This window comes from Homalodisca vitripennis, chromosome 2 (assembly GCF_021130785.1).
Source record: "Homalodisca vitripennis isolate AUS2020 chromosome 2, UT_GWSS_2.1, whole genome shotgun sequence".
Taxonomy (NCBI): Eukaryota; Metazoa; Arthropoda; class Insecta; order Hemiptera; family Cicadellidae; genus Homalodisca; species Homalodisca vitripennis.
Window position 1 is genome coordinate 175563106 of NC_060208.1, and position 18195 is coordinate 175581300.

Below are 18195 nucleotides of genomic sequence, written 5' to 3' on the forward strand. Positions count from 1 at the left end.
ATTATTCAAAACCACAGTCATGTCATTAACCACGGCACAACAGTAGAGGAAGTGGGGAAATACGAGTGATTTAATCAGTAAAAGCTTTATGTGGTGTGGTAGAAATCGTTGCATTCTTTTCAGCGTATGCACTGCTGCAAATACCTTTTTACAGGTATCTACAACGTAGTCGGTCCAGTCCAGCGTTTTCGTAATTGTCAATCCCAAACTTCTGACACTACTACAGTATGCTACAGCCTCTCCGTTTACCAATATTTCACGTACATTGTTAAAGTCAACTGTATTCAAAAGTCTAAAATGCCCAATTATTATGGGTTTAGTTTTGTCCGAGTTGAGTTTCAGTCCGTGCTTTTCAGTCCAAAGTACAATCTGTTGAATGTCCAATTTAATGTTTTCAATAGTTTGGTTAATGTTACTAACACTGCAGTGAGCATATATCTGTAAGTCATCAGCATAAGAGTGAAACTTTGTATGTGTCAGTACCTTGCTTATATCGTTAACATATAGTGAAAAAAGTAAAGGGCCAAGAATGGATCCTTGTGGAACACCACACGTAACAGGCTTCCAGTCAGATCTAATGTCATCAACCATAACACACTGCTGTCTTCCACCTAGATAAGATCCCATCCATGTAAGAACCTCGGTGGAAAATCCTGTATGTCTCAATTTTTCTACTAATAAAGTGTGATTAACAGTATCGAAAGCTTTACAATAGACAAACTGTACTAATACAGTGCACTGCCTTTGATCCATGGCAAACCGGATGTCATCTGTAATTCTCAATAACGCAGTTTCAGTACTGTGATACTGTCGAAATCCAGACTGATAAATGTTAAGAATATTTTGCGATTGTAGAAATTGAGTAATTTGATAATGCACTATTCGTTCAAGACGTTTAGATAAAGCAGGCAAGATGCTGATAGGCCTGTAGTCTTGCAGAAAAGCAGGTGATGGGATCTTGTTTAGTGGACGGATTTGGGCAATCTTCCATATATCAGGAAAAATACCAGTTCGCAAAGATTCATTAAAAATTAAAGTAAGAGATGGAAGTATAGCGAACACGACACGTTTCACCAGTCGAATTGATATGTCATCAGCACCAGTTGCATTGGTACTGATTCTGTTGATTACATGCAGGACATCCAACTGCATCACTGGCTTAAATTTGAATAGAGGTTGTGGGCATCTGTAAGAAGGTATTTGCTTCAGTTCACTCACTAAAGAGGATGCAGCACTTCTTGCCAGAACGTGTGAAGCTTTTACTGGTAAAAACATGGATTTTTCCTTATTTTTCATATTGTAACTCTATAATCAATGATATGACTGTGGATCTGGCTAACAAATTGCAGCGATGCCAAAATTACTGTTTACGTTTTGTATTTGATCTAAGACGTGACAACCATATAACACATATCTATATTCAAAATTCCATTCTAAAATTGGCCGATACAAGATTATTAAAAACTCTTATTTTGGTGTGTACTAGTCTTAACTCTGGAGAGCCTATATATCAAGAACTGTCCGATCAACTTAAACACCAGACTTTAAATATAACATCTGACTTAAGAGAAAGACTCAGCATTGGGATGACAGCAGGAAGCCAAACCTGCAATAAAAAACTGAGAAACCATTTAACCCCAGATATGACACATAAAAAACAATTAATGACAGGAATCACCACTATAAAAACCAACAAAAAACTGACATCTAACAAATTGCTTTAAATGAAGGACAAAAACGATAAATCCCAGAGGAAGAGAACAAACTGCTTTAGCATCTCTTTACAAGTAGCAAAAAGTAAAGCTCTTAATTTGAAAGACATTGTTATGGGTAACTGTGAGAAAACTAAATCATCCGGGCCTCCTACAACAGCAAAAAAGCTTGGTCCGAATGAAACTTATGAAGACTTCTACAATAACAATATTGAAGAAGCCATACGCTTACGACAAAACTCTTCACCAGGCAATTTTTTAGAGAGTCCTCAACAAACTATGTCCCAGGGGTAGCATACACAGACTTGACTAAGCCAACTTCAAAAACTCAATAGTTTAAAATATTACATCAAAATGTTGACAGACTCAGCAATAAAATCGATAGGGTAATACATCTATTACAAATACATGAGCCTGATTTTCTTATTCTGACTGAGCATGGTTTAGCAAAAGACCACCTCCATAACACTAACCTTGTTGGTTACAATTTAATCACAGCCTTCAGTCGGAATTACCACAAGAAGGGAGGTGTAGGCATTTTTGTAAAGAATCACTTGTATCTACAACACAATCTATTTCTACCGAAGGGGTAAGCGTGAAATTAGTCTATGAGGTTGCTATGGTACAAATAAAATTAAAACACCATAACATGTACATAGTTGGCACCTACAGAAACAAGAAACTCAGAATGATTATTGACAGCAATTTATCATGGAACAATCACATTGACATACTCTCCAAAATACTACCCAAAATATGTCTACTTCCATTTCAAAACTACATAGATTGGACAAAGTTAAACCTTTTATTTATAATTTTGTACCTGATAAAATTATTATTAAAACTGTTACAATGTAGACAATTTTATTGTGAATAACAAGATAAACAATAATATGTATTACTTTTAGTACTGTACTTGTATTGTATTTATAAAATGTTTGTATTTTATTAATTTTCACCTTTGTAATCTTCAGTACAATCTTCAGAAAAAGTAGCAATTTCTAAAGTATGTACCAGAACAAAATTGCAAACATTTTTGTTGTCCTATAAGGAACTTAATCAATGTTGGATATTTATTCAGAGTTTTAAAACAAATTTACATATAAATAATTTTACAATTTGCTCGAGGAGGGTGTCTGTACAGAATATCATTATATTCCTTACATTATTCTGCAACTGTATTATAAGCCTACAAAACTTTAGAATATTTTCAATGTATGTCATTAAATTATAAGTTTATGAGTTTGACTTAATGTGGATAATGTTTTAGAATGATGCCATAAAGAAGGTAAGCACCAAAGATGGAAGCACTCAGACAGATGAGGATGAAAGAAAGCCATTGCCTGTCGAACCAGCAAAATTGGTACAAGACATCAAAGAGGCCGCTGAGACTGCTGTCCAACAAACTGGGTTTGTCTACGAAGCTACATCTGGAATGTACTATGATTACAATACAGGTTACTATTACAATGCGGTGAGTTTATTTTGCTGAATTCATTCTAGCTTTTGTGTTCTTTACTTTAAAATATATTTATTATTATATTTTATACATATACACGCGTGCGCGCGTGCACACACACACACACATGTATGTACAGGGTGTTTACAAAAGGGTGTTACAAACTTCTGTGACCGATATTATACTTATCATTTCAAACAAAAAATGTTATACAAATTTCTCGTTTAGCCGTTAGCCACCATGTTGTTAAGCTAAAGAAACAAATTTGGTAATGTATATGTTTTAATACATTAGTGAAAAATTACAAAAATAATTGTTATTTTATTTAATATTCACAAAGTGGCATCTATTGAACATTTTTAAAGTGAAATTACAAAAAAACCTAGTATATTTATAAAAAATTTACTAGACACCAACTATTTGAAAGATTTTATTACAATTCCAAAGCCGGGTCAAACATGTCACAGTTGAGAGGTATCAGTTGTTTGTTGCTCCTGGCTTGTGTTAGAAAACTTTGAATAATTGTCCTTTTGCAGCGGGTTAATTCAACCAGCAAAGAGTTGTGGTGAAATCTGGTAGCTAACCTGTAAAATGTCTCAATGGAAGTTGCTGGAAGTTTCTTTTTCTTCTCAATACTCACACTAAATTTTGCCACTTCATTCATGTTTCTTTAATGGACTTCTCTGTAGCTTTTACTCCCAAGGCTTACAAAATTAAATAGCTATTTCAGATTTCTTTCAACAGGAACAAACCTTTTCATAGTTTTAGTCGTCCAAAAATATATTTGCACATTTATGTAAAGTACTCTTTAGGGCTAGATCCGTTTGCATTGACCTGAGAACTTGGTTTTTATCACTCGTCAACAATTAATTTCAATATCATGGTTCCAAAAAAAATGTTTAAATAAACTATATGTGATGTTATAATTTTATTAAAAAACATTTAACTTTTAATGTAGTTATCTGATTTAATTTTCTATTTCAGGAGCTTGGATTGTACTATGATGGCCACAACGGCATTTATTATTATTTTGATGAGGCTTCTAAGTCATTCCAATTTCACTCTCAAGTTTCTCACCATTCAACAAATACAACTGAATCAAAAATCATAGAGAATGTAACTGCTCAAGATGTTATAAAGAAACGAAAGAGTGTTGAAAAGGATTTGAAAGAGGTATATTGAAACTTTGAAAATGTATAAAATGAATAGTAGTGGATAGTGTGGTTGTATTTTATGTGTTAGTATAAGTATGGAGGAAAATACATAGGAATACATATTTTCACTCAATAAGTAAGATAAAGCACTTTTGTACAATTTAGTTGTGAGTCATAAAGTTCATTCAAGAAGGGGTTTGCTAAAAGAATTCCTTATCTTTCAGTAAGCAGGAAGCTGGTGAAAGCACTATGGCTAGCTGCACACAGATTGAAACATTTTGACTTAAAAATCAAGTTTTATAATAAAATATTTTGACCGGTCATGTCACCTACACATAGGTTGAAATATTTTGGTTCAAAATGTAAATTGTTTCAATAAAACAATCTCAGTTGCATTGACCACCAAACTGAAAAAGGAATTTATGTGTGGTTTTTACTATGGATAGAGATCTAGAGGTTGCTATTCTGCTGGGGGAGATCATAACATAGTTAAAGCTACCATGGAAAGAAAATATTGGGCTCATCTCATAAACTAGAAGAGAAATATTTATGGTTTTGTTGTGAAACTCAGAAATGATTGAATAAAATTTGATAACTGCTGCAAAGTTATCACAACATTTGAGCACTTTTGGATTTTCAATAGGTGAAAATGAGAAAAATACAGAAAGACTGTTAGAACTGTAGAAAAGATGATGGCAGTCTGCCTTGTCCCCACGTGTGCATGCAACTGTTTCCAGGCATTTTGTCCTGAGACGTAATTTAGACGGTTGATGCATTTTGTTGCAATCCTTGCTCTAAACTTAAGTAAATGTTTCAACCAGTGTGCAGCACTCCACGTGTTCACATGTTGTCTGTGACAAAGTAGAATGCTGCACAGTGCTGTGAGTAAAAATGTTTTGACCTGTGTGCAGCTGGCCTAACCTGTCTGTTCCTTCTTATCATTAATGCCGTAGTAAGATGCGTTATTGCTGATAAAGGGCTGTTAGATTTTAAAGTGTCATAAATTTGAAGTCTTGATGAGCAGTGCTGCAAGAAAAGGAATTTTCCCTTCAGTCAGCCCCTCAAATATATAGAGGTATTTAATAATTTATTTAATAGTGAAATAATTAATGATTTTTATTTTAATTTTAAAATGATTATTTTTAGCAACAATATATTCTATATATCTTATGAGAGTTTGTATATTTATGAAAAAAAAGATGACTTTATTAACAAGTGTGAGTGTTGTTTAGGCAGGTATTTTCAATCCTTTAACAAATATTGTATCAGCTGATTGGTTGTTATAACACCCACAAACTTAATATCAGGTTATTTATCTGTGGTGGTTTAACACTTATATTAGTCTATATAAAGATCAAATTGTTAATTTACAGTCTAAGTAGTAGTGTTAGGTTATTTTTAAAAGTAGCGTTTATAAGGAATATCCAAATTGGGAGCTTCAGTAATTTCTCTCTTAATTCAAAACATTGCAAGTACAGTAATTGCCCTACAGAGGGGTGAAGGTGTGCTGTCTCATTGGTTGAATCTCATGAATTGAACGGGCCCAATCATCCTGTGCAAGCCAATTAAAGTGAAGACTCAATTTTGTGTTGCTGTTAGTTGTGAAATTAACAGTGTTTGCTTTTTGACTGCACAGAATAAAAATTCACCAAAATATTGTGAGATATGTAGTGTTTACAGCATTCTAGAATTATTCTCAATTCAAATAGATTTTGAAGATATAAAAACATTTATTATGATGCGTGTATAGTATGCCAACAACCTTGTTACATTAACGCCTATAGTAAGCAAAGCTTTTAACTACTCACCCTTTCCCGGTACACAAACATCATATTAGCGGTTAGGGCTATATGAACTATGAGTAAAATACACAGCATGCAATGAGTAAAATGCAGCAATTCAATACATGAATAAATGGCTTAAGCATTTGGTGATGCATTAGTTTCATGTTGAAATAAAAATGTTGTCAAGATATAAAGTATTTTCATCAAGATGGAAATTGTATATGTATAAAAAGTAAGGACATCACAATATGTGTAAAAATACAAATTAAAAATTTGTTTACTAGTTTAAACATTTTTATATGATTTAGGGAAACTAAACTTTTTGAACATCTCTGACATAAACTGAAGTAATAAATAATAATGATGCAAAATGTGGAAATTTAGTATTTTTAAAATTTAAACCACATAATTTTATTTTTAAATTCTCATAATTGCATGAAATGAATGCAATATTTTACTTTATTAGAGTAATGCAGAAATTGCCTCTCATCTGAAGCTTAAACTAAACGTGGATTGATGTATGTTGCAGACAGGTGTAGATCGGGTCGTGGATGACTTTTCTCGGCTCTCACTGACTCCGCAATACCTGTCTGCAATCGGTAATTTTTAAACCTTAAGAAATTAGAAGTATAGTTATTAACTCGCATTAGTATTTACATGACATACGAAACAAAATGACCTGATTTTTCAGCATCAAATGTTGTAGCAGTTTACATCATTATTATTCATTATTCTGTGATGTGGCACATCCTTAGTGGAAGATTTGATATTTGTGCAGGTTTGATATGTGCAATCAAGGAATATCCATGAATGATTAGGTTCATAAGTGTAGACATCTTTGAATAAGGAAACAATTCCAAACTCTCAAGTTACTCCCTCTACACAAAAGTTACCTATGATCAATATAGACTATAGATCAAGTATTTAAGACCTAAAGGATTCTTAATACTTTGGTCTGAAATATTCTTCATTGGTACTAGAAAACTTTGAAACCATCCCTTTGTACTGTACGTTATGGTATATAGAGAGCTTTAGAAACCTTTGAAATTCAACATGTGTAAAACTTTAAATTTTAATGTTTATATAGAAAATTACAGTAAAACATTCTCAATTTAGTCAGATAAATGATAGTGTTACCTTTGATTGTGATAGTATCACAGGAGATAATCATTCATACGAGTACATATGAGATATGCTGAGATCTGGGGGATTATTTCAGTTAGTTCTGAGGGATGACGCACGCTAAGGGTGCGGCATGTAATTTTTATTGTTACTGTTCAAATATTTACTACTTCATCTCTTAATTCAGAGATGGCGGTCGGAGCACTCACTTTTTCCGTAGCATTGGATTAATTATCTCTTGTATAACTAATACAATCAAAAGTATTACGTTCTAGATAAGTCTAATCATATGTGCTTTTCAACAATTATATATTGTTTTTTTTTATTTAGATACCAAAGAAAATAAGGAAAGAGCTAATGGAGGAAGGGGAGTGCACTGAGAGTAGTGATGAAAGTGAAAACGAAATCAATGAAGTTGATAATGTTACTAAACCTATCTTTGCCTGTGATACCAATGAAAATGATATTGAAATTGAAGACTGTAAAATTGTTTTACCAACCATCGCTCAAAACATTCTTCTTGATGATGGTATGGAATATCTTTGTAATGTGTGATATTTTTTAAGTGTTAAGTGGTCACTTCTTGACCTTTAGACCAAGGGTCTTAGTTGTTTCTTCTAGCTCAGGATTTTAAAATTGCTTCCTTCTCAGCGTAACATATTTTCAATTATAAAGTTAGATATGCATAAACTCTTCGTGGTGTGGGCTTGGAAGTAACTGAGTGACGTCTCAAACTGCACAGGAGGTGATAGAACTATTTTTGTGCTCTCTTTGAGTGAGTGGGAAAGTCATAATATCTCAGTGTGTAGCAGATCTAAGAGCATTAATTTTTTCCCACTGTCCAATGAAAAATGTATGTAATTTAATATTAATTTGTAACAGGTAAGATTTTCTGTTTTTTGTATGATAAGTTGAGCGATCTCACCTTTATTCAAGAACTGTGATGTTTGGAGAGTGCCGATGGCTGAGCAGAGTAACTGGACCCTTTAGTGGGTGATGGTGGTTGACAATCTCTTGAAAAAAAAAAAAAAAAACAGAAGAAAGTGAATAAATCTTATTATGTTATGCTGACCACCTAGTGATTGTGGTCAAGGGAAGAAATAAAGGCACATTGGAACACCTCATTCAAGATGCCCTAAATTTTTTAAGCAACTGATGTGATGGGGAGGGTTTGATGAATAGCGTTTCAAAAACAAGCATAATAACCTTCAACAGAAAAATACCAACTTGCTCAACCTGTTCTGGAAGGTACTAGAATAAATATTCCGATGTAGTTAAGTAATAGGAGTAGTTGTAGATAAAAGGCTCACATGGAATCCTTACACACCGAAAACATTATATCCAAAGCAACAAAGGCTCATGGGGCTTGTAAAAGACTCTTTGTATGTAAATGGGGACAAAGACTCAAAATGATATATTGGATCTATGAAGCCATGATAAAACCAATGTTCACATATGCAGCTATTGTGTGGTGGCTGAAAGTACAACAAAAATACAGCAGCCAAGAGACAACAGTCTTCAAAGGTTAGCTTATGTAAGCATTACTAGGATGATGAACTGCTGTCCAACTCTACCACTTGAAATGGTACTGGGATACACTCCTCTGGGGCAGGAGGTGAAAAATACAATCGCATTAAGTGCAACGAGTAAAAAGGTGGTTAAGCCTACTTCCTTAGAAGGACACATGGTAATAACCAGGAATATCCTCAGGCAGAAATGATAACCTACGTTTCTAAAACTATGGTTAAGAAATACTCCTTTGAAAAACCAAATCTTGCACTCAATGCCTGCTCCTTTGATTCAAATGCAGTACGAATGTACTAGTGAAATGGCAAAGAGGAGCAAGGTTACCCTCTGCTGGGTGCTTGCCCATGGAGTCATTCAGGGAAACAAAAAAAGCAGACACCTTTGCCAACACAGGCACAGAAAGCTTTCTGGTAGGACCAAAGCCAGGCTGTGAAGTAGCCTTCTCCTACAGCAAAGCTGTAGTTAAGATTGGAAAAAGAGGAATAGATCCTTAACCTGGAGAAAGGCCTCAGGGCTTAAGCAATCTAAAATTTTTACCTCTCCTTATACAAAAGGATGGTTAACATTCCTTGAACAAAGTAAGGATATGCAACTAGTATTAGGGATGTTTAGAGGACACGGCCCTCTTAGGAAACATCTGATACAGGTGAGTCTAAGCCAGACTGATTAATGCAGACTCCAGAGAAGTAAAAGAATCCGGTGGAACTTATATGGCTAAGCTGTCCTGTTATATCCAAAATCAGGAAAATTTCCTAGGGGCATATCTTCTCAGCCCTAAGGACATCAGAGATCAGAAGCCCTAAAATTTGATAGGCTTCTGTAAAAACCTGAGATTCTGAGGGCCTAAATCTTAAGTAAGTGAGATACAAAGTTCCTTTCAGTACTATGTGCAGAGATTCTTGTCGGTTTCTCTTGCCTTTATAAAAAAAGTTGGACTTTGGGCGTTGTACTTTTTATCAGTACCATAGGCCTTGTACTGTATTGACTCTCTGTTTGATAAGATCCTCGCACAGGCCAATGATCCATGAGGACGTGCAGAATAAGGCTTAAGAGCGGATTGGCCTCTCCTTGATTTATTGTAATTGAAATAGCTTTGTGTGTGAATCTTGTGACCATTACATGCATTTTAAATGCCTAACATCCACAGAGGTCAAATATGAATGCTTCATATGCAGCATTTACAAGAGCAGTAAATGTTCTAAGTACACACATTCAAGACTCTGGTCAACGGTATGAAATTGGTCTCTAGTTTGGTTGAGAAACCTACTGCTAATGTACTTCTGCAGATACTAATATCATAGTTTCTGCCATTCAGCCATTCAGGGGATCATCAATGAAGAAATGAAGACATCAAGTCTTTTGATAAGGATTTTAAGAAAAGGTATCCTATACCAGGTATATCCTATACCTTTGGTATCATATACCAATGTAGTAAGACTTGCAAAAGAAAATTCTGACTTCAAAAGCTTAATAAGTTGAATCTTAACAGGCTCAAAGTAAACATTAATCTGACGGATGTTATGCATGAATTTTAGTGAAGGAGACAGCCTGGAACAATCTGCGTGTGGGTTTGTTGTTCATCGTCACCAGCACAGGGGGCACCCTGGGGAGAGAGGGTAACCACATTGTTGTAAATCCCGGCATTAACATAAGCAAATCTTATCAGGCACAGAGTAAATATTACTCTAACGGATTTTGTATCTGGATTGTTCTAGAAGTGGCGAATGCATGGCCACCCTGCCTAAGGATTGTGGTGAAGGAGACGGCCTTGGACAATCTACCTGTGGGCTCCCTGTTCATTGTCACCTGCACAGGGGGCACCCTGGGAAGGGAGGGTGACCACGCTGTCGTAATTCCCGACATTAACATAAGCAAAGTGAGTATTCAGCTGTTTGAAGTAATAATAATATAGTCTTGAGACTGAATTTGTTCTGAGGCTGTGATCTGTTTAGACGAAGAGACTTTCGGTGTTAATATACAACTGCCTTTTCATTTTTGGATGAATACCATTGTCTTTACTGTCTACAGTACAGTAGAACTTAAAACAGCAGTTAGTTGATTATTGTGAATGATTCATACCAAATTGAATGTGAATTTAGAACGATTGGCAAACATCAATTCTTCAATACTGCTTCTTGTCCCCATTATATATTTGTGTGGGCTGACATTTTGTAATTTCTTAACATTTTATAAAATTTAAAGTTTAATTGTAACCCATGCCTACCAAACAAGAAATATAAGAAACTTAACCCTTCGCGCGCTGTTGACAAATATAACTGCCAAATTTTACTTTGTTAAAACGCTGTTGACAAATATATTCACATTTAAACATTGAGTTTATTATTGGGAGTAAGTAGTACCCAGTTTTGCCGGTGGAGTGCAGCAGCTACTGGAGCATAAATCCCTTAATAGAAAAACACAGTAATAGTGTTGTCCCCGCCTCCCGGTTGTTCTCCAAGCTGCAAAATGGCGGCGCACTTCCCATGACACTGCCGGTTTTGCCAGACACTAGCGCTACTGACAAATAAACTCGCCGGTTTAGTTCGTTTGCGGACTGCGATTGGAACTGTTATGCATACGTTGTCAAATAGGTTTTTGACATATTGGGAAGATGTGTTGTGTGTACACGCAACGGTTTACACAAGGAGACCATTTACGTGTGCGAAACATGCACCGCCCGGCCGAATCTGCACCCGAATACGTGTTTCAAGACATACCACACATTGACGTTACCTTGAACACCGTGATGGCTAATTTTAGATCTTTTTATATCCATAAACGTTTTATTTTAACTATAATGTACATACTATACATATAATATACTATGATGTAATATTATTCACGATAGTAAAATTTCGTTCAATATTTCTTTAAATTTTGTGTATTTATTGTATTGCTTTATAAGTTAAATAAACGTATAAAAAATTATACTTTTTTCGTCCCCAAAAGTCTTTTTATATGGTAACAAACTCAAAAACAACATTAGCGTTGACTTTATGGGAAAAAAGATTTTTAGGTATATGTAGCGTTTGGGTATGGTGCGTCCCAAATTGCCGTAGCGCGGGAAGGGTTAAATCTAGTAGTTCTCTGGATATTAAAACTTTGATTGCTGTATTACCAACCATTCTTTATTGCACATTTCATTTATAAAAACTTGCTCCAAGAACTAAAATTTCCCTGTTGCAAACATATAAAAGAAAGTTAAATTTATGTCTAAGCGTTTAGACATAGAACACAGATTATTGGATCAATATATAGGTAAAAAATGGTGTAGATTTGAGGTCCTTACCTGAGATTAAGTGTTTCTGTTACTTGAAATGTTTTAAATCCTGGTTTTCCATTACAAAACTGAAGGATAGAAACATTAGACTTATGTTACGGGCATGAACAATTTACTGTAAATCCTTTAAAAGTATTTTTAATTGGCATTGTTCTGATATAGGGGTGTTCAAATAGTACACTTGAATGCTCTAACTGCCACTAAAAATGTGGACGAGTTAGCAGTCATGTGTCAAGAAACAGCACCAGACGTACATGTTGTCTACAAACATGGATTTATAGAAGAGACAGTTGGTATGTTTACAAATGAATGGAATGTCTGTGTGGCCGAATACATGTTGCCTTGGGCATATATTGGCTCCTTTCATGAAGTTGGTGAATTGTTATAAACAGGGAATATCAATTTTGAAAATTTAACTTTGGCATGTTTTGTCAAAATTCATCCTCATTTTTGGTATAGTGGAAGACTTTAGGGGTAGTTGTACCAAAAACTCAATAGAGCTTAAAAGCTCAATAGATGATTTAAAATAAAGCTGTTAGAATCATCTCAAAATTTAAATCAGAGAGTCGTGCAAAGATGCATTCAAGGAGCTTGGATTACTCACTCTGCCTTGTGCCTATATCTATGAAATGGGTATATACTGCCAATTTTAAATTGGTTTGATGAAAGGTAGAAGTATACATCAATGTGGGCCAAGAGGCAGGAATAATTATTGTGTTCAGCAAAACATACTCTTGACCTTTGAAAATATGCAACCCATATTGGAGTGAAAATGATCAACATGCTACCTGATGACATTAAACAATCACCAAGCCCTAATAATTTTAAAGCTCATCTAAAACATCTGTGGATGTTGAATGTATAAAAATTATCCTAGGCCTAATAAACAATGCAGAGGTTGACTAATTAGTGAGTAACTATTATAGATGCTGAGTATTTTTGTTAAAAATCGGTTTTGATGTTTGTGATGCAATAATATGTATTGTCTACATGCAGTGATTAGTTATTATTATTAAAATATTACATCACTTCATACAATGCGTGGTTGCCGATTTTAAGACTTAAAATACAGTTACTCACACAACTCTTTTAATAAAATGGTAATGTCCCACTGGTAGGATGTTCATTAATAAATATTCATTATTAATTGACAAAACAGTTTTTGTTTCTGTAATCTACACTCATAGTTTAAGAATGACTTTTTTATATTTTTAATAGTCACATTAATTTTAAAGCCATCAGCTGTTATTAGATTTTTATGTGTTATTTTGTTTGAAAATTGATAGGAGTTGTTGGTTATATCTTTATATATAAAAGGGAAAGCCCTCACTCACTGTTTACTAATGTCACACGCATGCTCCATGATTTGAATAGAAAAGCAAAAGTATTTTCTTAAAGATCAAACATCCATAGGGGTTGAAATACACACACCTCATCACTAACATAGAAAGTCAACATAAGTTTCTTGAATATCGAATATCCACAGGGATTGAAATGTGGTTGAGATCCCTGAAAAAAACTACACATTTTGTTTAAAAATCCAGCAGTACTAGAAAGGTGAATTTGACACACATGTGAATTATGCCCTCAACAGACTACCGATACCTAAAAAACCTTAAACTGGAAGTATATTATAATGGCTGAATGTTGTCGCTTTGTAACCGAATTAGATTTTTAGAGACCAACTTGACATACGTATATTTTCTTAATTGGGCACCAATGCAAGTGCTACTACAGTACCAGAAGTAGATTCCAGTGACCGGTAATAGTAACTTTTTAACTGAAATAGACTTTTCAGACCAACTTCTTTGACCGCCAAACACTACTTTAGCACCAGAAATATCTTAGACCAGAAGAATTGTGTATATATTATTTTGATTGTGGAAACAAAGAAAACTCTATTATGGGTGTGCGTGCGCACGCGCGCGCGTGCATGCATCTGTGATATAACATGCTTCTTGACACGCTAAATCTGAAATAAGAGTCAGTGGAAATGTTTTTACCTTTTGAACATTTTTTAGCAATGAACAGTGAGATAATCTGTACTATAAACATGTCTGCTTCCGATTCAAAATTATTATAAGTCTCTAGCTTACAGCATCATAATTGCAGTCACTAAAATAACTGTAGACATGTATTCCTCCACTCTAAATATTTCAAGTGTTACTGAAATTGTTGGAGCGATTCATTAAAATTTTATGGAATGTTGGAGAGAAATGTATTGGTACTCATAAAAATTGTTTCACTCTCCGATTTCAGGGTCTCAAAACATTGGTCTTTAAACTTAAAATTGAGTTATTCCGAACTTGATCAGGAGATTGCAATATCTTCCAGTGATAATCAATAATTTTATTTTGGTATGTTTATTATACTATTCAAAAGGGTTTGCCTATGAGGTACTGTTATTGAATTGAAAATCGCATCCAATGCCTTGTATAACTGTTAGTTATAAATAGAATTATAAGTAATTTGTTCTGATTGGCTTTAGGTTTTGTTAAGTTTTTTTAAAATATAAAAATGATTTTTGGAATTTTTATTCATAAAATAGTAAACATGCTAAAAAAGATTTAAATTGTAATTTTCGGATAACATTTATTTACTACTTTAGTTTTCTGTTCAGCCTATGTAGTTTTGGATATTTTCTCATACTTAGCTGAAGATTTCCATAAAAAAATACTTTATATAATAATATACATTTTTATATCTTACCAAATTTAACAATTTATCGTAAAAATTTCAAAACACATTTCAAAATTGCTAATACTTTTTTGTTAATTTAGAAAGTAATAAATGATGTATTATATATTTTTAATGGCTATATTTTTATAATAGTCAATTTATTAACCCATTGAGGATCGTATTGTTTTGGCGCGCGGGCACCAGCGGGCGCAAATTAATTCACGGTCAGCGGCTGCACGAACAGCAATGGTCCGCCACATCGTATCGCTCGCTATTGTATACTAGAAAATTTAGCTGCGAAGGTATTCGTTCAGATGGAACATGGACCTGCTGGGGTATCCGTGATGTAGGAACGATAACACGCTAGCAAGGTTACGGCGTGGCAGGGATGATGTCTGAATCATAGTCTAAATAAAGCGGCTCGGGCGAATCGATTGCAACATCCGGGCCATTGTCTAGACTAAACCCACCAACATGTACGTCTGCGTCGTTTAGTTGTGTCACTAACCTCAAAAGTATTATAATAACAACTGTGGAAAACACCCAATCAGAAGAGCTAAAAAGCAGAGAGTAAACTCATATGAATGATTTTTCAACTTCGACATACAACTGCGATCTGTAGGATATTTATAAAACTTTTGAAAACTCTAAACGTAGACCGTTGTTAAACATTCTTAGTAGACAAGTGAAGACGATCGCCCGATCTATCAGACATTAACAGAACTATTTGGAGGGAAATTTAAAAGCAGACCGCTTTTGCGACCTGAGCTCGTCACCGTGCCGTTAGGCCCCCGGTCGCTGCGTGACGAGCCCAGCTCGTCAGTGATCCGCAATGGGTTAAGCAAAACAAAATTGATTTATTTATATCTATAAAAAAATGTCTGTGAATTTACAACAAAAACCTTGCAAAACTAGCCAATGTCATCTTGTGTCTTCTCGGTAGAACACAGCATAAAGTGGCTGGCACTCAAAGGGTTAAGTCTTAAGACAACTCACCTCCACGCACAAAGTATGTGGTTTATGTTGGGGCATTTCAGAATAATATATACAATTTAAGAAAGTGTTAACCGAAATAAATGGTTTCTGACTTAAACTTTGAATTTTGGCTACAGCACCATGCGAAGGTCAGCTACAGCGAAACAGACAGCTGCTACAAGCTAGTGGACTTGGGTAGTCGTAACGGCACGCTGGTAGACGGCCGGCGACTGTCAGTCGCACTGCGAGAGAGTGATCCTGTTGACCTACAACACGGTACGGTGGTGCGGGTCGGCTGCACAGAGTTAGAGTGTCATCTACACCCAGGCCGTACCACATGCAATCGCTGTGAGCCAGGCTGTGTTCTGCACAAGGAGTCAGGTTGGTCTCAACTTTATTTTAGGTTTATTTTGTTATTTTCCTGAAATGAAATGCATATTAACGCCCTGGAGACCAAAGTTAGTGTGCGCTGTATAGACGTAAGTGTTACTTTCTACAAAGGTGATTCCAAAAATAACCACTATGAACTTACATTGCTTGTAGTACTGGGGAAAGTGCTCTCTCTCACACACTGGCACATGTGTCAGGTCAGTTGGGATCTAGCCGAGGCAGTTAAAAGGTTGTACGAGCACTTGTTCGTTTTCTATAATTTTATCAAATGTTTGTCGCAATTAAGTTTCCCACCAAATGCCACATGAGTGCTGTAATTAGATTTTTTACAACAACAACAAATATTCAGCAGCAGTTATTCATAGGAAACTTTGTACCATTTATGGGCCAAACATTATGGATGAAGGGGAATGTAAGTGAATGGTTCGTTTACAAACAAGCAAAAAACATCCACGAGGAAAAAAGGAGTGGTGAGTAATGCACTTTACGATTAACGAAATGGTTAGAGAAGATTAACATCTCATAATTTCTGGGCTTTCGGATAAGATGATTATTATCTCTTTATGCACATGAAAAAGTGGCTTGCTTCTCAGCGTTTCGATGATAACGATGACTCAAAGACGCTGTCACTGAATGGCTAAAGGCAGCATAATTTTTTTTAAAGGCATTTCTAAGTTAATAAAAAGATATAATAAGTGCTTAAATCTTTATGGTAATTATGTAGAATAATAGAGGAAATATGTAGTTTTCAAATATATATAGTAAAATGTTTTTCTGATCGTGTGTTGTTTTTTATAAATAAACAGTGGTTACTTTTAGAATAATCCACGTACTTGATACTGTGACTTGTTCTGTAAGTGTTAAAGAATCATAGACAGAGATATAAGGTAGGAAATAACACAAGTGGAAGATATCAGGAAAAAAACAGATATAAAAGAAAACTAGATATATCTGAATTTTCTCAATTTTTTTCATATTTGGTGGAAGATTTGATTCAAATGTGGGTGATCTGATCAAGATCCTGCCCTGGAATTTGTTTCAAAGGAAAGAAATTTAAATATTGGAAACAAGTAAATATTTTATCATACATTATGTTATTCCACTTGAGGAACACCATAATAGTGCTTGTATAATCAGTCCTTTGAGTGGTTACAAAAATGTGTAAAATAGAGATACGAGGGTCGTCCATAAAGTAACCGCCGTTTGGGCGTGGCGCGATAAGTAGTGGGGGTAGCGCCGCCATTCTCACATCGGTGTGCGCAGCCGTTCAGTACGCTTCTAGCTGTGCAAGGGAGAGCATCGTGCGATCGCGCGTTCTTTTGGTACAACGTAAAAACATGAGCGCCGTGATAGAAAATCCCGCCACGTGTGAAGTGTGTGGTGTAATAAGATTTCTGTGGTCGAAAAGTTACACAGCAGCTGAAATTCATCGTGAATTGAGTGCGGTGTATGGCCCAAACATTATAAGCGAAGGTGTAGTTCGTCAATGCAATGGGGTCATACCGCTTCACCAAGCAAGCCGAAGAAAGCTCGCCAATCTTTTTCAGCGAGAAAATTGATGACTACAGTTTTTTGGGATGCTAAAGGCATCTTGCTCATTGAATTTATGGAGCATGGTACGACCATTACAGCTCCAGCTTACTGTGAAACCTTAAAACGGCTACGACTAGCGATTCAAAACAAGCATCGTGGTCTTCTGACATCTGGTGTTGTGTTTGTCCATGACAACGCCCGCCCTCATACAGCTCAAAGAACGACAGAACTTTTGAAAAAGTTCAAATGGGACGTTTTTGACCACCCCCCCTACAGCCCGGATTTGGCTCCCAGTGATTTCCATCTTTTCCCGTACATGAAGCGGTGGCTTGAATCTCAGAGGTTTGCGAGTGATGAAGAACTTGAAAACGCTGTAATATGTTGGCTACGTTCTCAGGCGGCAGATTTTTTTAAAGACGGAATTTAAAAAACTGTTAAAAGATATGATAAGTGCTTGAATTTGTATGGTGAATATGTAGAAAAGTAGAAAAAAGCTGCAGTTTTAACATTTATATAATAAAATTTTTGTATCTCAACTAGTTTATTTTTTATTTCAAAACGGAGGTTACTTTGTGGACGA

The 18195-nt window shown here is 35.2% G+C and overlaps 1 protein-coding gene across 4 annotated transcripts in view; it reads left to right on the forward strand.

Moving 5' to 3' along the window:
• Window positions 1–18195, forward strand: part of LOC124355068 (angiogenic factor with G patch and FHA domains 1) — a 104634-nt gene that overhangs the window by 10640 nt on the left and 75799 nt on the right. For 3 of the 4 annotated variants that reach the window (XM_046805995.1, XM_046805993.1, XM_046805994.1), the window contains exons 3-7: window positions 2983–3186; window positions 4156–4344; window positions 7562–7760; window positions 10474–10634; window positions 15830–16073. In XM_046805995.1, coding sequence (XP_046661951.1) covers window positions 2983–3186; window positions 4156–4344; window positions 7562–7760; window positions 10474–10634; window positions 15830–16073 — 997 coding nt within the window. Of the gene's footprint in view, window positions 1–2982; window positions 3187–4155; window positions 4345–6638; window positions 6709–7561; window positions 7761–10473; window positions 10635–15829; window positions 16074–18195 lie in introns of all 4 variants that reach the window. The other variant, XM_046805996.1, reaches the window with a different exon arrangement.